The sequence below is a fragment of the Lampetra fluviatilis genome, chromosome 10, assembly GCF_964198595.1.
Source record: "Lampetra fluviatilis chromosome 10, kcLamFluv1.1, whole genome shotgun sequence".
NCBI classification, from domain to species: domain Eukaryota; kingdom Metazoa; phylum Chordata; class Hyperoartia; order Petromyzontiformes; family Petromyzontidae; genus Lampetra; species Lampetra fluviatilis.
Genome location: NC_136284.1, coordinates 13,034,609 through 13,059,411, shown reverse-complemented (window position 1 = coordinate 13,059,411; position 24,803 = coordinate 13,034,609). Strand labels below are relative to the sequence as shown.

Sequence of the window (24,803 nt, the reverse complement as noted above, 5' to 3'; positions counted from 1 at the left end):
GGTACAAACTCAGCAATCACTGGAAGGATGTTATCAACCAGTTTAACTCATAACTGGCTGTAATGTTTCCATTTTAGACCTGGCCTCCCATTATTGGTAGAAGCCCACCACCACCAGCACCATCACTACCAACAACTCCCATCACCTCCAGCAGCAACTTCCCTTACATTAACAATGGCTACCCCACTCATGCTGCTCACACTTGGGCTATGCCTATTTTTAAACCTTTATAATCAGTTTGCCTTTAGAGGCTAACCCCCTTTTCCTGATGACGACCGCTTGTGTTCAGATCGAAAGGTCGTAATTTTTTGTTATTTTCTTTGAACCTATCTATGTGACTTTACCGAAAGACCCAAAGAATATAAATTCCTGCAGTCACGAAAGCTTTAGGTCAAGATTGAAATCCACATCGATGCTCCCCGCCTTAACTAACCCGCACAGACCAGCGTGTGTGTGGTGGGGGGGGGGGAAGTATGGTCAACACAAGAGCGAGGCCTTGATCCAGCAGTGGATTGATACACGGGCTGTAGACATACATGAGTATTGTGTTAATCTAAGTAGCTGATGCGTTTATACAGCAGTAGTGTTTAGAATCCCAAGACCAAATAATATCCGCTTCTCCAATTCCATAAATTGAAGGAGACAAACTTAGCTCTGGTGACGAATGACACATTCTGGCAACAATGAAATGATGTCATGTCCAAGCGTGTGGGATTTCAGTGCCACTCATCAAGTTCCACTACATGTACATGCTTGTTGGAGATACTGTACAGTGCCGAGTTTTTGTAAAAAGTCATGGCACATCATATATCGGCCTTTTCTTGGATGCAGTGCACAGCACTCTTCGATAACGCGCCAAAAGTTTATAAATAAAAGTGCTAGATACTTTTGGAGTGATATCATTATGCGTCTGACCGCACATACTTCGCCTTGCCCATTTGGTTATAACTAATAGTTTAAAGGGCATTAATATTTATGCATTTGCAGTGATGATTACTTCACGGGAGGTGTATGAGATAAGGTGGCACATGTTATACACATCTAAATTGCACTGGATACTGCATCATATTTTATTTGGAGAATGGATCTATGTTTACACGCCTCTAATGCTGTATTTATCCTGGATAGAAGTGTGTGATAGTGTTATTACAATATGCGTGGAAAATATAAGTGGTTTACATGGCTTGAATACTGTGCAGACGTTCATTCAAAGGTTTAAATGTGCATACAATGGAGGACTTTACTGCACCACGAGGATTTCAATACTTGCCAATGTAAAATAAAGCTGACTCAATCCTGCTCAACAGTAGAAGACGGCAAAGAGCCAATCCGTGGCTGGAAAAACACTTGGCACACAGCGATGACGTCCCCGTTGGAGTGGAACTTCCGCGAGTCATCTTTTCAGATAAGATGATGTTGAATCAGGACCAAAAAAAACAATATTAATATTTTTCGTTGAAAAAATCCCAATTTTTTTGGAAAAGCTAGAGATTTATAATTTGGAAATTTTAATAATGTTAAATTGACGGTTAATAAAACATGGCAGCAATGTTTAAACTATTTAAAACAATGTTTCAAAACCACTTAAAAAATCCTGGATCAATAAATGAACAACTGTCCTCAACTGTCTCAAAAGCCCTTTCATGCTATAATTAAATTTCCACCACAACTTACACATTGATTCACCAAAACTCAAAGTAGAGGTCACCTGAGTTCTTCAATCTTAACACATTTATTTGGGAGGACAATATACCGATAAAACATTCAACACGCTCAAAATTATACATTGATAGATTTACACGTGCACCCACCTCTGTGGACTTTGAGTCTGGGGTCATAGGTATCCCCCAATGGCATGCTACTTGGAATTTAGTGACGTTGGTTATGTTTGGGTTGCCTCAATTTTGTGAAGGTGAGTTGAACTGTGCTTGTGTTCGTTTATACTGATCAGCTTTCAAAAATGTTTCTCAAAGCATTTATCTTGGCTTTGTGTTAGCGCCCGATTATGGTTCTGATGCATATTTTGTTGTATTAAGTGTGTTCATTGATTGAGATAAATAATCAACACATTAAGCCAGGAGAGTAATAAATGTCCGACATTCAACTTTACTAGTCACTTTAACAATAAACACAAATACATCATATTTACAAGTTCCAGAAATGTACAACGGCTTAACATTTGAAATGCAAAGAGAAGCAGGAGGCAACACATGTTTAAAATTACCACATGTAACCAAATTAACCCTTGGCCAGCCATACTGGGAGTTAAAGCAAATCTTAACAGAACATGAAAGCTGAAAACAAGAAAAAAAGCACAAATTCAGTAGTGTCATACTTGAGAACATTAACAAACACATGAGTTTGTCGATGTATATAAAATACAGCAAGGATATCAGAGGTACTCAATGTGGACATTCCTGCCATTGTAACTGCATACGGATGAGGTGGTTTCTTGGTATACGTCCTGCACGTTTCAACCCGTAAACCACTGTAAAAAATTGTATTACATATACATGATATACTATTCTGGTACACACAGCATGTATTCAGTGTCAACATTTTAAAAGTACCCGAAGTGTTGTGTTGCATGTGACTTGCTACTAACTAACTCACTTTCTCGAAGAAACAAAAACGGTTTCTGTTTTTAACCAAGTAAACGTAAACAACTATTCACAAGGCAAATTAATATGAACCCTTCGTCTCAAAGCGACAACACATGTCTGTTGTCTGGCTCTGAGCATAACCCGTTAAAGTCCTCTTGGTTTAATCACGAGATGGTCTTGTTACGAGGCGAGGAACAATCCCACCCCCCTCCACGGTTCAATTTAATGAACTGTAAAGAGTTGGGGATCATAATTAAATTCAAGAAATAATTTGGTAAATGCAGCACCTATACTGGCTGCGAGGGTCACGTGAACTAATTACAAGATATACTATTCGTATACAATAGATTCTTATTCGCACAATTCCAGTCACGTATAGTGAATATATGAACGCATTTTAAATGATTAATTATCGCTAAATTCCTATTTGTTACACTCGGGTTCCCAATAGCTGTTTCCCTTAAAACATATCAGTTATATGAATGAAAATAGAAAATTTTGTTTACGAAATAGTCCCTGTTGCCTACATGTTTTTAAGCTCATCAATTTAAAATAAAGCAGTGATAACTTCCTGTGATTAATTTTGATTGAATGAGCAAATGCACACGCACTACTATACTGCCCGAAAACAGCCAAATGTTAGAATTCTGCACAGGGCTCAAAGTGAAACACAGCCAGAATTAAGGTAACACAGCGTGTCAAGGCATACACTAGGGGTGCACACAACAAGCTGCTTGTTATTTAAAAATCAACGACACGACTGTTGTGCAGCCAGATTTAACACTACGATCGTCGATGTACTCCAATTTAGGTTAGTGTTAGAACCAAGCGGAAGCACGGGCACGAATTTCAATTTCTACAACCTCACACACGCATACGTGAAAATTAACTCTAGTTCAAACCCAGTGGGTGAAAGAGAGGCACGCCAACTTCACATTTCACTTCACTGGGAATATCGTGAAGGCATTAATATCATGGCACCATTGTAAATGTAACAACCTGAGGATTACAAAAATAAATCAAATACTGGTACCGTATGTAGTACATCAAAAGTGTCAAACTGCTCATGAGCTAAATCGATGTTGTATTGTATAGAACTTTGCCAGTGTTTTTTTTAGAAGATGTCTATTTGCATAGAACAAATTTACAATACAGCAGAATTAGCTTTATGATCAATGTTGCTTCATATAGCCAACATATTTACACACTATATGCCAGCAGGGACACAATGCACTTGAAAAAAAGAAACTCACTGGCAAATCATCTTCAGGCAGCCATTTGACAATCCTCACAAACAGTTAAAATACACATTGTTATAATACAGTACAGGCTATAATAAACCATTACACAGCTCATTAGCATTATATCTACACATTTGATCACATAGCGCTATGAATTTTAATTAACCAATGACCAAGCTAGATGGTTTACAAATTATATAGGTTTCCAATGTTGGTAACACAGTCTTGCAAATTATAGAATTTCTGTATGAAGGGGTATTTACAATGTATGTAAACAGATGTTTTCTTGTCAGCTGAAGAAAGTACAAAGTCCGGTATATACAAAAATGCAGTTTTAACACCTGAAACCTAAACGGCTATATGCACATTACTTTTTTTTACTACGGTGAGACGTGAACCATCGTTCCCCGCTCACTTCGCCTTCTGGCCATGGCATATATTTACAAATAAAGGAATGATGGGGGCAAGGCCACCAATGAAGACCCTACATAATCCCTACTTAATTCTGATCAGCAACAGCGCTTCATATGGATGACCTAAAAGGCATCGCAGGCGGGTGGGACAATTGTGATATCATGTAAGTCTACGCGTAGACACACACATTATACGTCGATACTCGTATGTAACTTCCAGCCGAATTGTCAGGTCCCGTAGCGTGCCCCACTAAGGCATCCGGTCTATTTTCGAAAAACGCGAAACTCAAAACGGGCATTGAACGTGTGTCCAGAGTGTGTGTACAATCGTATTGCTGCGGGCCAAAGTGACAGGACCCAGCAGTTTCTGAGGGTGGGGTGGGGGGGCATATTGTACAATCCTTCTGCTGAAAGACTGGCTGCCCTGCTGGAAGTGCAGGTTATATACCCCCCACATTTAGCACTGTCAACGGTATTTTTTTGGAAAGAGACCAACAACGAGGGGCCAATGGTTTTTTTCACGTCAATATATAAATAAGCTACGAGCAGGATAAAGGCCCTATTAAAATGTCGTCGACAGATGGCCGCTTGGTGGCTCAGAGGTTACAGAGCTCCAATAAATTCCTGGCAGGCACCCGTGATACATAATATAGGTTTTTGGATGAGATCGCGTAAATATATAAATGTGTTGTTAAAACCCACCACCACCCGACACAGCCAACGAGTAAGGGTTGTCACGTAAACAGAACGTGCCAATTTGTCCCTAGTGGTGGTGGGTTTAACGACGCATTTATAGATTTACACGATCTAACCCAAAAACCTATATTATGGATATTGGTCGCGAAAGCCTACGTGTTAAACAGGCACCAGTGAATAAACCAAGTTCTTGAGTGACGCAAGTGGACGGACTCAAACACCAATGACTGAACAGAGCGAGAAAAACAACCCACCATGTTCATTTTGGTTTTTCACTTAATTTGGAAAAAAAAATTGCTCTGCCAATTAAATATCGGTTCGGCTGTTATGCAATAATCTCATTTGAGAAACGATATAGGAAAGCGCAGTAAAGGCTAAAGAGGCCAGTGGAAGGACTTTCAGAAGTTCTGTGAAAGTTTTGTCAAGCAGGCCATTTTCCAACATGTGGCGTGCAAGCTCTGTGAAGTTCCCAAATGGATGTCTCAGTATTTAATACCGATAGCACACTGTAATTTTAATTCCCAGAAATATATCTTTAAAAAGCAAAACAAACTATTTCATGTGATTGATGAACATGCTGGGGTGCAATTTTGCCCTGAACCTTACATATCTTATGTAAAGGATAAAGGGACATTTTAATTCATGCGCAAGTCTTTAAAATGCGCAGTTGGCAAAACTCGTAATGCTAGCAGATATCCTACTTACCTAAGATGCACATCTTAACGCTTTTAAAAATGTATTTTAAAATGACACTGCTTTAAAAAAAATAAACAGCCACAAGTACCACTACATCTCTTTCCAATTGCAATGGACTGCAATATTTTAGTTTTTGTTCAGCACCATTGCAATATGGCTTGCCATGTTGCGGCACTATAGGAATTGTCTTTATTATTGTTAAATGTAAAGCAAGGGCAACTACCAACAAGGTAAGTGCCTTTAGCAATGAACTACAAATGAGATGGGGTGGTGCATTAGCATCGCTGCCTATGAACAGCGAACTCACTTTCTGGGATTGCGGCAGCAGATCTGGCATTTCTAATGTATCTAACGTAAAACTGCACATTTTCAGGAGAATTCACCGTTTCAAAATCTAAAAAAACCATTGGCCCATAAATGTCGTCCTTCCCGCTGAAAGAAGTCCTGAGGTACAGTTGGTTGATGAAAGGATGGGGAGGAGTGATATGACGTGCAACTTTTACACTTCACAGCATGCTTCCACACTAACCCATCTGACGGCAGCGAGTGATAAAAACGTTATCTTGCGCAGTTATTATGGCTCTTCACTCGGCGCTGACAGCTACATTTTGGCATAGGGTTCAGGTGCACAGAAAACAGGTTTGAGTGTTTCTTGCGTTGAAAGTTCCTCTTGTTGAAATCTATTGCATAAGTGTCCATGTTAGACCTTTTTGTAAAAAAAAATGTATTTTCCATTGTGATTGGATTTTGCAGATACATAAAAAAACATCACAAAAGATTCATCGTTGGTTTAAAAAACAAAGTAGTTGATTTTTTTTCTGAGCACCACCGCAAGCCTAGTCTTCAGAATACTAACAGGAAATTGCGTCGGGTGAGCAGTTGAAGTTGCCGAGTTTGCACAGGCATCATATTTCAAATACAAATCTAACGTACAGCCTTCAAAAATCAGATCTTTTCTACAAACTAATTTCGCAAAAAAAACAAATCCCGACAACACCATCAAACTGGCATCCAGTTCAATAATTGGTATAAAGTTATGATTATCCAAAGATGGTAGTTTGTCTTCTTAAACTGAAAATTTAACGTGGAACTCATTTAAATGATCCAACAACGGTGCTTAATGTTAATTTCTTAAAGCAACGTTTTGTCCTGGATGTTATGTCAGTCTATGCCACTGTAGCTTTGGTCTGACGCAAACCCGTAATGGTTGCAGACACAAGTGACGCTCCCCCCTCTAAGAAGGAAGTCAGTAGGTACACATCTCACGCCCCTCGATTCGCCATTGAGGCCTTCAACGATTGCCCTGTTAAGCGTTGCTGCCACGGTTCCTTCTTCAGTGGCAGTGTTAAGTGGCACGCAGGTCATCAACAACCCTTTAATGTCCCTTGTGTCTCTTTAAGGTGACCATCATGAGCCATCGTCTCTGAATCTTCCTCGCATGCACTCTCGCCTATAATCTCATTATGTATAACCAATAGATGTTAAACTAAGAGAACAGCAACGATTGTTCCACCTACGTCACCACGACTGTCAATATCGGTGATGTGCGTGGTAAAATGTCAGCCTATGAAGTTCATTCTTGAGGGAATACCAACAGCTCTCATTGCCCATGCACACACAATAAAAACTAAACTAATAAAAAAATCCTACTGTAAATACTGATACTGTCGAAGTTTTTTAATCATTATAATTTTAAACTATTTAATTCTGAATAATGCAGAATTCCATGTAATTAACACATGTTTCATAACAGTAGCTTTGGGATTGAATATTTAACTCCAAGGAAAATATGTTTCTGAATGGATCTTTTTTTGGGCTACAAATGATCACATGCTATTCAGCAGAGTTTTTTGAATGGGAGACTTAACACAGGCGGCTCTGGTGTTAATTTTACTCTTAACGCAATCTTTTGATTGGTATTACAACACAAGCATGTACTATCCGATTTTATAAACTCTTGGGAAATAGTCAATTGAAAAGCAATATAATATTTTATCCTACTGTTCTGTACTGTATTTATCAACTATATGTTAAATCTGACCCAAGGCATATAATTTTTGCAGTGTCTTGTTTGTTCAAGGTTTGAACCCAGTAATGCGGACTTATTATCCCATCTTAACACATGAGCCTCCCCAATAAACTTAACCATTCGTCCTTCCTTTGTAACTGAATTCCATTACATTCTACTCCTTAAGAGTAAAAAACAAAACAGTCGAATCCATGAAGAAAAAGTATTAAGTCTTCAAAAAAGAGATGCAACAAAAACTAAAATTTGGCAAATTTCCATCAACTACCATCTTTTACACTTATGTCAGTTTGAAAGTAAAAATTCACAGTTGTTTATTGATCAGTGTCCGTGGCAATGGCCAAGGTTACTCGTGATATTCCAGCAGTGCCAATGTTAATGCAGGGTGGTGATGTAGATGCTGTCATCTTTAATGAGGGTTCAGGTCTCCCTGCTGCCATCCTTCTTCATCCGTTCAGATATGACTTCATTCACAAACGAATCTCCAAGCACAGCACCTCCATTGTGGCCAGCGAGGTAATGGTCTCTGTGACGAACATCTTTTGACTCTGTTAATGGCGAGGATCCTCAGTGTTATTGTTGTCCACGGTGTTAGCACGACTAAGGGCTTCGCTGTCTCTCGTAGTGTTTGGTACTGTGGGTCAGCTCTGCCTCCACTGCGAAGACACTTGCAGCAGGTGGCCACAGTTCTGCCGCTGCTATTAGTATTCACACCATCACTGCTACCACTACTTGCTGCCTCCGGGTTTCTCCCTAACGCAGGAGCACAATAGTTCAGGATCTCTGCACTTTGTTTTGCTCTCACTTCCCCTTACGGGGAGCAACTAAAGTCGTTTCACAAGGCACAAGTCTCTGTGTCGTGCGCTTCTCCGGCGGCCAATGAGGAAATGGCCACGATCACCGTAGTGTTCTCTCCAAAGGAAGTTCCGTTGCCGCCAGGGTTACTGCTGCCGTTGCTGTTGCCACTATAACACATCTTGCGCATCAGCTGAACCCTCTCTTCCACGCAGCCGGCGGAGAGGCGGGCCTCAGCCTCGTGGTCCCAGCACTCTTCGATGGTCTCACATAGCAGTGCCAAGCCCTGGGGACAGAAAAATTATTATTTAGTGCATTTCATATTTGCGCTATTCTTAACGGCACAATGTTTCACAGAAATAATTTGCAGTAGTTAGACAGGAAGGGAGCAATATTTATGTTTAATCAAAATTTAGACATTTGTAGGTAATTTCCCAAGTATGTCAGATTTGTATTATGATGCCGGCAAAGAATGCGCTACTCTTTTAGAATGGCCTACTCCCGCAGTAACTTTATCGTCCACTGTGAAGCAGACGGAGCATATTTTACAGTTAATACCACCTGCAGTCATCACCAGGCTGGCCTGTCGGTTTCAAACTGTGAACTTTTTTCAGAAAGTAGCTCATGCATTTCCCGCTGGCCAATGTCACCACCCTAAAAAAAACATAGCAGTGTGATGACGTTCTCACCCGTCCCTACTGGACATCTGTGAAATAGAGCTTTGTAGCTCATCAGATTCCTCCTGTATTAATATTCTGATCCTGATGACAGCCTATGTGCTCACATACCCCATGATACCTTCATTACATTTAGACAGCAAGAACTCATCTCTAACCACAAACATTCTTGAATCCAAATTTCGATTTAAAGCTTTCGTGCCTGAAGACGGCTGCTTGCGTTGTGGCCGAAACGTCGTGAGAATTGTTTTATGTTTTATTTTTATTATTTTATTACTTCCCTTCTACGTGACTTTACCGAAAAAACCATGAAGATTCATGAATCCAACCCGGATTTCCCACAGTGTCCACAATTAAGAGTGACTAATAAACTTATATGTGGATTGCACAGAAGAAAAAATAAACAGCATGAATTAGCGTGTACATGTATAAATAAACTATCACAACTCAGTGGCACTGAAGTCAGAGCACTCGATTCACACTGAAGATTTTGACACCAAAAGGAGGGAACATCCTGCCATGTTATCCGCCGGAGAGATGGAGCAATGAGATCAGCTTGTGCAGGAGCTCGGTGGATTGTTGAATCACAGGACTAAGAGAGATCGTGGCAGCTTGGACAGGCCCAACAGTGGATATATAATATCATTGCTGATGATGACAACTCAATGCCACCCACAGAGATGAGCACGACCACACTGATTGTTTCCATAAGGCAGCACTCCGAGTTAAGAACCACTGTTCCTGACGAGGCAGTGAATTATCAGTTTATTTTTAATACCAAAATTACCAAGGAGAGAAATAGCCAAACATCCTAGCAGTAATTAAAAAAAATTAGTCTCAAGACAAAGCCGAGAGCTTTGCTAGTAACTCGAGCAGTATTGCTTTCATAATTATTAACGAGCTTACGGCATTTTTCCTCCAGCAGGGCTTGAGGGCGGGCCGAATGCGCTTCTGCACCACCAGCTCCTGGATCTCGTCGAGTGAGGCGTGGCGACCCAGCTCCTCCTCAAACGGCAGCGTGTAATCGCCCACAGGACCTGGGGAAGAGCCACACGAGGTCCACGGCATCAGTGCCTACAAACTGCCCAGAGCATTTATGGACTGCAACAATGGCTAGAGGGTGCTTGAGTAGCACGGAGAACAACACAGTAGGGCTGGTGTAGGTGTGCGACATAACGCTAAGTGCTCTTCCACTTCAGAGTGAAGGGCTTGCATATCAAATGTATTGAGTAAACTGGGATAGTCCATGGTTCATCTGATCAGGGACACACTTTGAGATGTAAATTTATCATCGAAAATTCGGAGCTGCATCACTGAAGAACCTATTAATGACTCGTCAGCATTCTCACCACTGATCCAGTTTACTCTTGTCAACACTCAAACCTTTTGGCCATTTTATCAGAGAACTAAAAGAGCGTCATCTTCTGTACCCTGTAATATTACAGTATTTATTATTCTCTAAAATTGGACAGTGTCCTGATGCCAGAGTCCCCAATGTTAATAGTATGAACATAAATGATGACCCCTATATCGCACAGCACTGCATATGCGTGCACATGAGACTCTGCATCTCACCTGTTTAAAAATTAAGCAAATTACCGACTGATTGATTGAATACACTATGACGGCGCAATATGTTGGGAGACCTCGCTACCCATAACTGCACTGCTGTGCTGTTTGTGCACGCGGCTAAATAACAGAAACCACAGCAGGCCAGTGGGGACAGTTTATCAGCGAGTCACCTGTGGAGGGCACTATTACCACACGCACACACAAGGTCAGTTTACAGTAGCCCCGTGGCACTCGACTTCTGTAGTTCCTTTTGGCGGTATTTAGTTTGTCGTCTTTTCCCCGCACCTCCGATTAGCATGGCTGGCTACGTACGGTGCAAAAGAAGTTCAACATATATACAACATGTACACTGTCAAGGAAAAAAGCTGAAAAGCGGTGAGCCTTTAAGCAGCTTGAACAAATGTAGGAATTTAAAAGGATCAACCCATGCCTCGGTATAACAGTATTGACAACCGTATTTAATTAATCCCATTGAAACAACCTAGGTATACAATTTAACATAAGCTGGATACATATCTAGAAGCAGATGATCTAAACTACAATGTTGATTATGAACACAATGCTAGATATTGTACGATATAAATGAATAACGACGTGTGAAATTATTTGATCATTCAAATCTATATTAAATGCAAACTAAAACAAAGGAATATTGTTCAACGTTTCCACATATTTACTTGACAAATTGAATTGTAATGTGACCACTAATCTGTCAGCAGTGCGCTAAACGCCTTGGCTTCAGAAATACATTTTGCTACGGACCGCAACAAGGCGTACGTAGTTGATCTGTCAACGCCAAACCAAAAACCATGGCAGGCTTTTAAACAAACTTGTTGCAATATTTTTGCCGAGCTCCACCGCATTTTAAACTCGGGCAGAACACCAAATAACCAAACTCATTGGGACAGCAATGCCTCTTTTGATATATTTTCCCAGGCCACTACTGGGCTGGTTTATAACATAGGCTGTTTAACATGGCGTGATCCTTTGGCTCAGGAATTGGCATATGCCGTCAGTGACACCAGTGTGGTGCTTCGTGTGCTGCGTTCTGGGTGGCAAGCACATGGCAAATGGGTTTGTGGACCAACTCTGTGGATTTGGAATGCCATCTTCTCATTATATTCTTGGGTTTTTTCGGTAAAGTCACGTAGGTAAAAAATTAAAATTAATAAAAGTAAAATTAAATACCGAAAATTAAATAAAAATCACGATGTTTCGGAGGCAACACAAGCTTCCGTCTTCAGGTGGAACCGTTACAGCACGCTTGCTGTATCAAGTAAGTTATTTTATTTTACTTTTATCAATTTTAATTTTTTACCTACGTGACTTTACCGAAAAAACATAAGAATATGAATCCTTGCAGTCACGAAAGCTTCAAATCTATCTTCTCATTATGTCTGGGTGGTATTCTATAGGTGTTCGAGTATCTGCCGTTGCATATTAATTAGAAAAAAAAGAACGGAGTAACATCTTAATGCAGAACCCTTTTTAAAAAGCCGAGGCTCAGCTGCCAGATACACAAAAAAAACTACTGTATTTTACGAGAGCCAGTCATCGTTCAAGCACAAATACATATATTTTCAACAATGATATCTTAATTGTACTTATCCATCATGAAATAAATAAACATCCTTTTGACACTAACAAACCAGCAGGCCATCACATATCAATGGTCACCAGAAGGTACTCCTAACTTAGTCACCTCAATGGATTTTCTTGCACGTGTTGTGTGTGCGTTTGAACGTGTCTCTCTTTACCGTGCATGTGGGTAGCCTTAGCCTAACTGCGACACAATTCCAACCATTAATTCCAACCGCACGTATACTATTCCTGGCAAAGCACACCATTTTAAATTCTTACTACAACCTTGCTCACTGTAACTAAAACGTGATCTTAGCTGCAAGTTAGTATCTATTTTAGGTGTGTTCATGTGAGCAATAGGGATGCCAATGCCGCTCTAAGTGTTAATGGTGAGTTTTGCCAGCTGAAATAGGCACTCACTAACGGTTTAAAAATACATAACAAGCAAAATAAAAACGAGAATTTGTTTTCATTATGGACTGCCCATTTCAAGAAATATTATGACAGTGAGAGTATATATACGTGAAGTCTCAAGAGGATGGGTGTGGCATTGTAAATACAACATTAATTACGTGAATAGAGTGGGTGAGGTGCATCTAGAGGTTATAGGCGTTTATTATTTTTGTTTAATCTTTATTTAGCCAGGATATACCCTTCAGATTCACATTTAAATTTCAACAGGGTTCAGGCTATATGGCAGCAGCGCATCAATTATACTTAACATTTGCAGAAAAAAATCACCAGACAGAACCAATCCAAAATAAATAAAAAACCTAAACACACTGCTTTATACATGATCAAATAAAGAACAATTTTTTTTACTTTAAATAGAAATTAAATATTCACAAAAAGTTACATTAAGAGTAAAACATGTTTAACATTGTTAAGCTAAGGTAAGTGCATGGAGAGGCAGAGATGTTATCAATCCCTCCAGATCTTAGGAGTATTCATCAAGTAAATTATTACAGGTGTTTAGAAGGTTAACAAGAGCATGTTCCCACAAAAGGCGATTACGACATTTAAAGGAAGGCTGTCTAATGGGTGCTTTGCCTGTATTCTATTATACACGTGCACAAGCATACCTCTAAAAGCATTGGCACAACAGCTACTAGCGGAATGTGTGTGCGGTACATACCATCAACGGCCGTGCAGCGCGAGATGAGCTCCCACAGCACCAAGCCCAAGGCGTAGATGTCAATGCGGAGGAAGGCATCACGCTGGAAATGAATGGCTCCTTCGAGCACCTCTGGAGCCATGTACCTCATTGTGCCCACCTGCACATACGTGGCAAGACAAACAGGCATGGCGAGTGATGAATTTGAGGGCAAACACCACGATTTCTTTTTAACAAACGACAGCTAAGCAAGCAAACAAATACACAAAGCACATTCATAACCGAGAGCACAACGGCAATCCTTCAAATGCGGCTATCTTTGGCAAAAAACCCTCCTGTAAAGTATTTTAAAAGGACATTGCTTCACGATTGTTTTAGGAGCTTTGCATTTCCAAACACGGCATTTCACAAGGCATGCTTCTTATTTAATGAATAGCACATGAATAGCAAGACGGCAATCCCTTTAAACCCCAGTTATCTTCAATACAAGCTGTTGCATTGCACTTAAAGGGCACTTAAGCTATATATCACTTCCCTTTCTTTATTGGCTGAAACTTCCAGATTAGAGTTTCCATGATGCGCTATTATGTTCTGGCCATCACAAATGGATGTTACAGTACAGAGAGATAAAACTATACTTTGTAATTTAATGGAAGTGCTGAAAAAATAAGATAGTGCAGTCGCCTGCCACATTGGGTCTTCAGGGTGGTTATTTTAAATAGTTTCCCCCCCCCACATCAACAAGACCACACCCTGGATGTTAAATTCAACAAAAAGCAGTCAGGCTGATTGATGAGCTTGTACTCATCTTCTTGGTTCTTTCGGTAAAGTCACGTAGAAGGGAAATAATAAAATAATAAAAAATAACATTCTCACGACGTTTCGGCCACAACGCAAGCAGCCGTCCTCAGGTGAAGAACAGGTCTGTCGGAAAGACAGCATCTGAATGAGACGCTGACTCATTCAGATGCTGTCTTTCCGACAGACCTGTATACAATTCCGACAGACCTGTATACAATTCTCACGTCATGAGAATTGTGTATTTTATTATTTTATTATTTCCCTTCTACGTGACTTTACCGAAAGAACCAAGAAGATGAATCCCTGCAGTCACGAAAGCTTTACATCGAAAAGAGCTTGTACTCGTCAATTCAGTCCAGCCACTCGCTCATTGGCAGTCCTTTTCGCTCTTCTATCGCAACTACCATGGGTCACTGTTCCAGTGAACTTCAATCGTCGACTCATCCTCCTCCGATGTTGAAGACTCAGTCTACTGGACTTTTCTGTGTCATCCTTACGGTGTTCAACCACTGCAAGCCAAAAACACCCCTCCTCTTTCTGCATCTTTCCTCACAGCACTCAACACCTTTGTGGAGTTCCCCCCCATGGTCTTGTTTCCAAGTTCTTATTACCTTGCTCGATTCAATAAACGGATTAACTTTTTCTATTGCACCTATATTAGTGCGGTGTGTTGCCGTCAGGTTGACATTTGACTCTGCTTTACCCTACGCTCTGCAAACCAGGATTCTAAAAGTGTATAAATATTCACGATTGCTTGGGTACACACCTGGCCATGGGTGTCGCCTGGTGGTTTTCCTGGCTCAAACCTCACAGCTAGGCCAAAATCGGCAATGCAGGCTGTCAGGTCGCTCTTAAGCAAAACATTCCGGCTCTTCATATCCCTGCCAATGAGAATGAAAAATGCACGTTGAAAGGCAGGCAGTGAAAACAAATGTTCGCAAACAACACACACACACTCAGTAATGAAAGGCGTTTATGCAAGAAAAACAGTGAAGGCGAGTCTACAATTAAATTTTAAAAGATTGCACAGAAATACATTAATGATGGAAATGAGATGTACTCAGCTCAACCAAATGCTAATCCAGTCTGCTGCTTAAAGCAACGTACGATTAAAGTGATGCAGACCTTCTGTATACACCGTTATAAAAATGTGTCTTCAACCCGATAAAAATCAACATCACCTTCATTTATATGAGCATCATTGCTACGTGAAACTTAATGCTTTAGTTTTCTGGTGAGGATGGAAGGTTAAGTGATAATGCTTACAGATATATTTCTAAGAAGATGAGTAGCTTTTAAGCAAGAACCAATCTGGTAATAAAAACAAAGTTTACAGCAGTGGGATTCAGTTTAATAGCAATAGGATTCTAGAAAAGGAAAAAAATACAAAACCCTGGCCTAATATGTAAGAATATATTCCTGCTATGTAAGCAGTAATTAAAGTTAGTAGGGTTGACACAAGGCACACTTTATCCAAGTGGGCCTCAGCAGGCTTTAAAGTACAGCCAATGCAGGCAGCAATAACAGCCTTTGCCATTTGCTAAAACAAACAGAAAACCCAAACAAACTGGGACTTGGGTCCATCTGGCTCCTTCCCCATGTCTACTCATTGAAGACTATTTAACCCCTTAAAAGGAAGCACACCATGAGCAATCTCATCTCTGCCACTCAACAAAAAAGCGTATTAAGAAAAAGTTAAAATCTGCATCGCTTGTTGAGATGCATGAAGATTTTTGCAAGGGTGAACAGTTACCTAAAGCACTTTGTTAAACTTATATTAATTAGCTGAAAAGTTATTTTCTACAATTACGTTAACTGAACATTTAAAAAAAAAAGAATTTGCATGACAACACCAGCACATGGCCTCCTCTTATGAGAAAGATTTTAATGTGCACGTTACAGGAGGGATTATATTCCAACAAACCCTCTATTGAAATTACAAGGTAGCACTGCTAGAAATCAGCTGCTAAAAAATGTAATGTATTTATGTGAATGCCTGTTGTATTATATTACTTATATATTTTTAATGATTATCATGATCATGCTTATAAGATAAATATAATGTAAACGTGTTAATTGGACACAATTTGCAATATTTAAAGGTTTACTTAAATGAAAAGTTGTTGCATTGATGTGATGAAAACATGTTTTGGAAGTGGCATTAAGAGACAAGACATCATGCAGAAAAGTCGGTCATTGTGTTTTAGGGCTGTAGTCCCATTTTTAATTTAACTTCAAACAATAAAGTATGTGACCAGCTCCAACAAGCAATGAAGCAGGACTGTCTGTAGCCCTGAGCCCACATTGCAAATTTTATATTATTCACATGACCACGATCAGTCACTGTGTATAGGATGGATCAGTGACGATTTCCCACAAAGTAGTGCTGACAAACCAATCCATCCCACATGTAAGCAAAAACGAGGCAAAACTTGTCTACCCTGACCTGTGGTGGCAATTCCACTTTCTGACATCTAAACAAAACCTCTATCATAGATATTGGTCACGAAAGCCTGCATGTTAAACTGAATGAGAGCAAGTCTCTTCATAGGACCACAATTTACATCTGGCAAAAGGGTACACATTTGATGCATCTTGGAGGTATGTGCTGAGATGAGTCCCCCGACCGTTAATTTGAATTCACAACCTTCCAAAGGCGAATTAAATGCTGCCAAGCAAAATGTATAACTTGAGCCCGCAAAAAACCCCATTTGTCCGAGGTAAAGGCTTGTACATGCTGACACAGCCTGCTGAAACGTGATCAGGTGAAAAGCTTTGACAGCTTTTGAGACGTTGGCGACGACGTGCCAGCATTCGGATGCCACCGCTACAAGGCCGACCGACCTGTGCGCTATGGACGGCTTGAGGAGCTCTCCTTTGGGGCCCATGGCGTCCTCGTGAAGGTAGGCGAGCCCACGCGACATGGTCTCGGTGATCAAACACAGCTCCCTCCACGTGAGCACGTTCCCCTTGAGGTACTCCATGAGCGAGCCCTGCAAGAGAAGTCTCTTAGTCACCACCCCGTCTTTACCCTGTGTGACTTTTGGACATGGACACAAGGCATCTGCATTGTATGAGGGGTCATTGATAAGTCTCTAGCTTTACATTTACACTGTTTCTATGTTAATAATACTGTCATTTTATATAGTGCCATTCATGCTAATAGCATCCCATAATGCTGTACATTAAGGACCAAATCCCATATGAAGCTACTACCAAGCATTAGAAAACCCTACTACCAAGCTAAATACAACATGTATAAACAAATTAAGAAATGGTACCAAAACAAAAAGCACAAACAACAAATGTTATCGAAACAAATAAATTAGTCTATTAGGTCACATGTTAGACCAAGGACATTATTATCACCCCCTGACAAAAGTAAACTGTTTATACAATCTCTCATACACTCAGCTTCTCAAATGGCAATCATGCAACACATAAAAAAAAACAATGAGTACGATATAACCCAATTCAGTTCAGATGTAAGATTAACAAACAGGGAGATATCTACAGTTTGGGACAACTACATATGGCACACATATGCTCGCATTACAAAATGGGTCCTCGGAGTATACAGCCGACTATGTCAAAACACTTCAAAGGGCATGAAGGGCCATGTGCTATGAAGGGCCACTGCCTATAGGCAGTATTATTGACTAAAGTGAGGTTTTTGTAATTTGTGCACCACTGACAATGCAGTATCACCAAATATTCATGTTAATCTCGATACATTGGCCAGCTATTGCCAATCACCGTGAATCTCAGTGCACATTACAAAAGGTAATTGTGATGTAAAAAAACGCATTTGGACTTTTTTTGTAAACCACAGCGATGGTCAATCTTGTTGCGTAGCTCAGTAGAGCATTAATGAAAATTACACTACAATTATGTTGTTGAACATGTGAGTAAAGCATTGTTCGCCCCTTACTTTACTTCACATTGGATATTGGATTACATACTGTATCTGCCAACAACATCAAGCTGATTTTTTTTTCACTTGGCAGTGACTCTAATGGTTAAGTGAAATTCAAGGTCAAAGTCATTTGGCTCTAGCAGCTCCTTAATGGAATAATGTACGTTGGTAATGGAGTCGTGTGTTTAAGTCGGGCCCAAGCAGAATGCAAGGAATGCTTCATGGTGCAATTTTGTAGAGCCTGTTACTCGCCAAAATTAGCAGAAGAGAAACATACCACCTGGTGCAAAAACCCACATCAGTGGAGGATATAAATTAGCCTACTCAGAAGCCACAAAAAGCTACATATTATATTTCTGAACTCTGCAAGCAGGAATTAAAATAAATAATACACAACTCCTTAACCCGATGTCACCTGACTGCATGCTGCAAATGAGGACAAAGCCGCGCCAATTAACATTCCAAGTATGCGAAGGTCTATTAGTGAAGCTGATCTAATCTCCTAGTTAATTAATCACCTGATTTGTTGCGTAAGTGCTCATGAAACGAAGCAAAGGATGATGCTTAGCCAGCAAACTTAACAGGATGCATGAGTGCAGGCAAGAGGGTGGTGGTGCATGTGCGAGCTGTAGTGAAGCAGTAAAGAGTACATCAAAACGTTGTGCACATTATGAAACCGTCCTGCGGAGTGCCAACAAGCATTGGGAATATAAAATACACCGGTAAGTTATTTTCAAATAAAGTGGTGAGCAGCCCTCTGGCCTTATAATATCCTATGTTCTTCATGTTCACATCTTCCAACATCTCCACAAAGGCCAAGGCTGCTGTTCATCTTTTCCTGTACAGTTACTTTAACTGGACAAGGATTTGACACAAAATTAGTCAAATATGTCCCTTTTGTGTTACACCTGCAATTATACTGATATTCTTAGGTTTTTTCGGTAAAGTCACGTAGGTAAAACATTAAAATTAATAAAAGTAAAATAAAATAAAAATCACGACGTTTCGGAGGCAACACAAGCTTCCGTCTTCAGGTGGAACCGTCACAGCCACGACAGCTGTATCAAGCAAATGAGAGATTACAAGAGCTACCACTCCGTATATATAATGGTGTGGTAGCTCTTTTAATCTCTCATTTACTTGATACAGCTGTCGTGGCTGTGACGGTTCCACCTGAAGACAGAAGCTTGTGTTGCCTCCGAAACGTCGTGATTTTTATTTTATTTTTATTTTATTAATTTTTTACCTACGTGACTTTACCGAAAAAAACCTAAGAATATGAATCCTTGCAGTCACGAAAGCTTCAAATCTAGAATTATACTGATGTAATGGTAAATAAATTAGGACCATAAGTAAACACATATCGACAACATAAATACATGCATTCTGATGCACAAAACTTTAACCTGAACTTGTTTAATGTTAGGTGATGATCAAAAGCTGGGTGGAATAAATGCAACATACACCCAGGCTTAATTTAGACTGCTCTGTTCTTCACAAGTGGTTAAAACAATACCATTAATTTAAGTGATGTGGAAATATGTGGAATATAAAAAAAGACAATTACAAACAGTAACTTTAAATATTAACCAATGTGGCTCTTAACCAATGGAACACTGTCATACACTGCTATTACAGCCCTCGGGGTTTTAATCTAGCAAGGAAACAAAGGCCTTTTGATGTAAAGCGAATATGCCCAAGCTTATTCTCCACTAACAGTTAAAAGAAGCCATGTGAACCGCAACAGAAAGCCTTCGATTCCGACACTCGTATTACACTGCCAAGGGGAATCCGTTAATAAGATGTATTGCTACATTTCTATTCAAACATGTGCTACGAGTTAGACACACACAGAACTCATCCAACCCTTGCCTTCTTGTGCATCTTGACTGAAGGGAAGATTTCTTTTCAAATTTAATTGGATACTGCCTCGTAGACTAAAGCAACACTATACCTCGATTTATGCAGAAAAAAAAACTCCAAATGTCAAACCCATTGCAATATTGCACCGCACAAAAAAATGTGTAGTTTACGCACATATAAATTAATCATGTATTTATGCATTCTTTTTAAAATGACAGACATTAAAAAAAAATGTTATAATCACATTTTTTATGAGAACATTTTATAATAAGAACCAATTGCAAAAATGTTCGTTTGATATTAAGTGCAGTGACGCTAGAAGGAATCAATATAAGAAAATCAATCAGCTGCACAAATGTTTATGGCACATCAGTAATCCAAAATAAGCCACTTTGGCTTACCAATTAGACTAAATGGTTAGTCTCTTAAGATTACATTATCTTTGTTTATACCACTACAATATTCTTGTGTATATGAAGAGTGACGGAATATGAATTTTAATGGTTAGATGAAATATTTTATTTGTAAGGACATATTGAAGATATGTCCTTGTTCTAATCCTTCCTGATGACAAATACAAACTTACATAGCAGAGGTTGTACAAATCCAGTTGCTTTAATAACACGCAATAGATTTCAGTTTGAAACACACCAAATCTTGTGAAAAGTGATTACCTAATTAACATCATAATGCACAAAACAGATATTTGTGTGAAACATAAAACTTCAGAAGGTGAGCAAAATGCAATAAAAACTTGTACTTTTCTTGCCATAAACCCATGAACATCACAGTAAAAGCTAATAGCAAATAAATACCAGTTATATTTGTAGTAAATATAAATTACAGTGCTGTACAAGGTCCAGCTCATGTACTCCCACCAGCAAGGTTGGTGGTGCTCGTGGGAATACCGCCAGGGGTGCAAACTATGGCCAATTCAGAGTTCAGATGGTCAGTGTACATCTTCTTCTTTTGCTTTTTTACCCACTTTTTTCTTTGTCCCCATTTGCTCATACTAAATTATGGCAAATAATACATTCCAAAGTCATCAGCTCAATTCACCACAAAGATCTTCTCCCTGTTCCTCCGGATGGAAAGGTCTCACCGTCCAGTGTTCCCTGCCCATTATTGGTGAAAACAATGAGTGGCAATTTGTGAAGTCAAGAAAAGTGGAGATACTGGCCAACCCAGTGAGAATGTAGAATGTATGATAATACATCAATGCCACAAATGGAGACAAAGGCCACCTAATTCCGTGTTTGACTACACCTCCAGTTTTTTGTCATATGAAGAAGGAAAAACTGTTAATTGTAAAACAGGTTGAAGTGCAACTCTGTACCTTCTCGTGGAAAGCTGTGATGATCCAATACTCCACGTCCAGCCCGCTGACTCGCTGCTCAGCGGCGATGAACTGAAGCAGGTTGTCGTGCTTGATCCCTGGCGAGCTGTAAATGTCAACCTCCTTTTCCCACGAGCGCAAGTCCTGTCACAAGCACACCCGCCAACATGGCATTTACGCTTAAAAGGGCTTCACTGCGTTATTTCTTTTTCGCACTGTACTGGACGACGGAAAAAAACCCAACATAAATGCAATTAATAAAATGTTATGACTAGTGTGACATTCAGTTTTAACAAGATTAGTTTTTTCTTTCTTCTAATTGGACAATGGTGAAGATTGGTTTTGTCAGAAATGTTCCTGGCGGCATAATATAAATAAAGGGAGTTTTGCTGGTGCGATCTAATGGATATACCTCCCTGCAGACAAAATACAATTTCAGCTTTAAATATAATTGATGATCATATGCTACACATATGGCCTACAAAATGAATAAAGTTTCACGATAAATGTAGAACGTTTTAAGTTACCTAACAACGTATAAGGCAAATGGTAACAACGGCATGAAAATAAGCGCCACATGCTTTAGTGTAATGACCAGGTAATGTTAAAACAAGAAACATGTTGCTAATTGTTATCCAAAATAAATCTACGATAAAAATGTTTGATTAATGAGAAAAAAAAACAGGCTTTTAACATCTGACAAATGTAACAGTAACTAATAATGGAAATTATGACATTATGAAGTGTCCGAAGTTGTTGCACAAGCCTATGCATTTTCAGTATTTATCACGTGCAAGGAAAAATACATGTATCCGAAAACCATTACAGAATTCAACTTATACTCTGAAGCCAGACAAATTAATGTGATGCGCATATCTTTGGAGTGCTATCTCGAACACCTTAGGAGTGAACACTTTGACGGCCACGTAGTCGCTGAAGAGCTGAGCCTTCCACACCGAGCCATAGCGCCCCACCGCCTTCACCTCCAGCAGCTGCACCGGCTTCAGTTCAGGGGGTGGCAGTGATGCCAGCCGCTGGGCCTCCTTTTTGCATTGAGAGCAGCAGCAGCAGAACAATAGAACAAGTAAGGAATGCTGCCCACACAACAGCACCGACGACTGTCCAAGTACACCTCGGTCAGTGTGGTCAGTTGTGCAAATGGTGCGAGAGTCACTCGAGGCCAAGGGTTAGCAACCCGTGGCTCCGGAGTTGCATGCAGCTCTTTATAAGGATCGCTTTGTGACGTTATTTATTAAGTACCACCGTCTCTCGTATTCACATGCATTGCGACTCTTTAAATATTGAGGTTTTTTTCCAAATTCGAAAACAAAGGCTCTTCTTCTTAAATTGGTTGCCGACACATACTCTCGGCAAAAGGGCCCTTCTCAGAGGCACAACCCATTTGCACACATTGGCCACATGTAAAAAAACAAGAGGTTGTGATGTGTATATATATTTTTTTACATCTGCACATGCTATCCACCAACTCTGCTCAGCAGACATACACAATGGCTAAGAGAACAACTTGTTAGGCTATCAATTGCATTGACTAGAAAATGAAGTCAATGCTTCTAGAATACAGGACCAGAGTTGTTGGCCTTTCATGCTCTGAACAATGATGAAATATCACTGATTTTACAAATGAGCAAGCTTGGATTAAGTGGTTTCTACACCCAGTGTGACCAAGTACATTATTTTAATCAGAAACGCATGCACAGTAGCAGTGATGCGATTTAGAGGCAGTAATTACAATGAAAAGACCTAGACCCACGTCTGGCTAGCAATCAGTGCGGCATTCATGTTACTCCCTCATCACTGGTTTAAAATAGCTATGTTACTTGCTTGGATTACACCACAATTGAACATTGCACTGGAGTTGTGGGCCCTGTAAGCATAAACAAAAGTAATTTACAATGACATGCATACAAATTGGTTTACATGATTTGTATATTTTTTTTATCAAGGTCACAAATGTGGTTTGTATGTTTTTTTCTAAAGCTGAAATTAGAACACCGAATTACATATGGTTATTACTAAATTAAACTGGAAAATTTTACTTCTGCAATTAGGACCAGTCATATCATCTAATGAGACCTCGAAAGACCGTAACTTTACACTAACTGCATTGTTACAAGCATCACTCTGTAAATTATTCATTGCAAAATATGAAGCTATGTCCAGACAGTCCACATGTAGTCACATATTCCACTAAATTGCTATCATGACCTATTTATTGCACTCAGTTTTACACGGCTGGACTTCATTAACCCAGTGTTATACGGTAATAGGAGAAACCGTTATAAACAGACCGAACGCTGTCCCCACTATGTCTGCATTAAAAATACTCGTGTGACGCAATGTCCCAATGACTGCCTGGCAGTGTCAATAACTACAACCCATCTGTCACAATCTCCCAACAGCTGTTATTGTTATTGTGTCAGTTGTTAACTGTACATGCGTCTGGTTCCTTTGAATTTCATATACTAATAAAGCTGATTTGCTTCGTTACTTGGTACAATAACTGCAGATTGCTTTTCAAATCCCAACCAACACATTTTATCAATAAATATGAATGGTCCACTTTTTTTATTTTGGCTAATTATGCTACATTAGGGGCACCGTGATGGCAAGATGTTAACGCCTTCGCCTGGCATGCAGAAGGTTGTGGGTTCTATTCCAACCCGACATCTGTAAATTTTGGAGTTTGCTTCTTCTACCAGTGGTCGTGTGGATTTTTCTCCGTGGATTGTTCTCCAGGTCTTCCCTCCATATTTAGAAACATGCATTTAGAGTATTTGGCTGCTATAACATTTCCACATAATAGGCCACTTTGTTGAGCTATCATTTGTGGCCAAGTCGTTTCTGAAAAAGAGCTTTATCGCTCAGTGGGCCTCACGTGTTAAAATAAAAAAATAGTTTTAGTTTAGTTTTACTACTTTTTAATTTGGATAGGCTTTTTTCTCCTTTCCATGTCTCCTACATGAGGTCATCATCTATTGGTCTGTGAGCTCCTGGAGGAGTTGTACACCGGGCAGGACCTCGCCAGGACTACAGACTGGGCCACATTATCATCGCGTGCCCGATATTGCACCTGATGTTGATGTCTGTGGTGATAAGGACATCAAGAACATTGCTTTACCCCGCTTAAAGGGATTTAACTCACACACTTGTAAGATACTCTCTGTGGGCTATATATGTGACCCATATATAGAGGATCAATCGTGATTACTGAGGTTAACAAATAATATTATTATTAAGACAGTCACAAAGCTCTGTGCTGCCACCCACTGCAATGTATAACAATTAAGATGGCAAATTCTTTGGACTGTTTTCCTCCAATAAACATTCACAGCTTTTATTCGGTCTCACAAAGTACCTGTAATACAACATGTAGAGCGCTTGACTAAATGCATATCTTTGCAAGGAAATGTACAACATTTTGCCCTTGATCAAATCACCTGGAATGCACCCAA

At 39.8% G+C, this 24,803-nt stretch overlaps 1 protein-coding gene across 2 annotated transcripts in view; it reads right to left on the bottom strand.

Moving 5' to 3' along the window:
• Nucleotides 1-1,851: 1,851 nt before the first annotated feature.
• The window catches only part of LOC144934591 (activin receptor type-2B-like), a 44,913-nt gene continuing 21,961 nt past the window's right edge, over nt 1,852-24,803 (bottom strand). For both annotated transcript variants that reach the window (XM_078860563.1, XM_078860564.1), the window contains exons 5-11: nt 22,230-22,373; nt 21,331-21,474; nt 17,060-17,208; nt 14,982-15,096; nt 13,436-13,574; nt 10,054-10,184; nt 1,852-8,756 (exon numbers count right to left, since the gene is read on the bottom strand). In XM_078860563.1, coding sequence (XP_078716689.1) covers nt 8,511-8,756; nt 10,054-10,184; nt 13,436-13,574; nt 14,982-15,096; nt 17,060-17,208; nt 21,331-21,474; nt 22,230-22,373 — 1,068 coding nt within the window. In that variant the 3' untranslated portion in view covers nt 1,852-8,510. The remainder of the gene's footprint in view (nt 8,757-10,053; nt 10,185-13,435; nt 13,575-14,981; nt 15,097-17,059; nt 17,209-21,330; nt 21,475-22,229; nt 22,374-24,803) is intronic.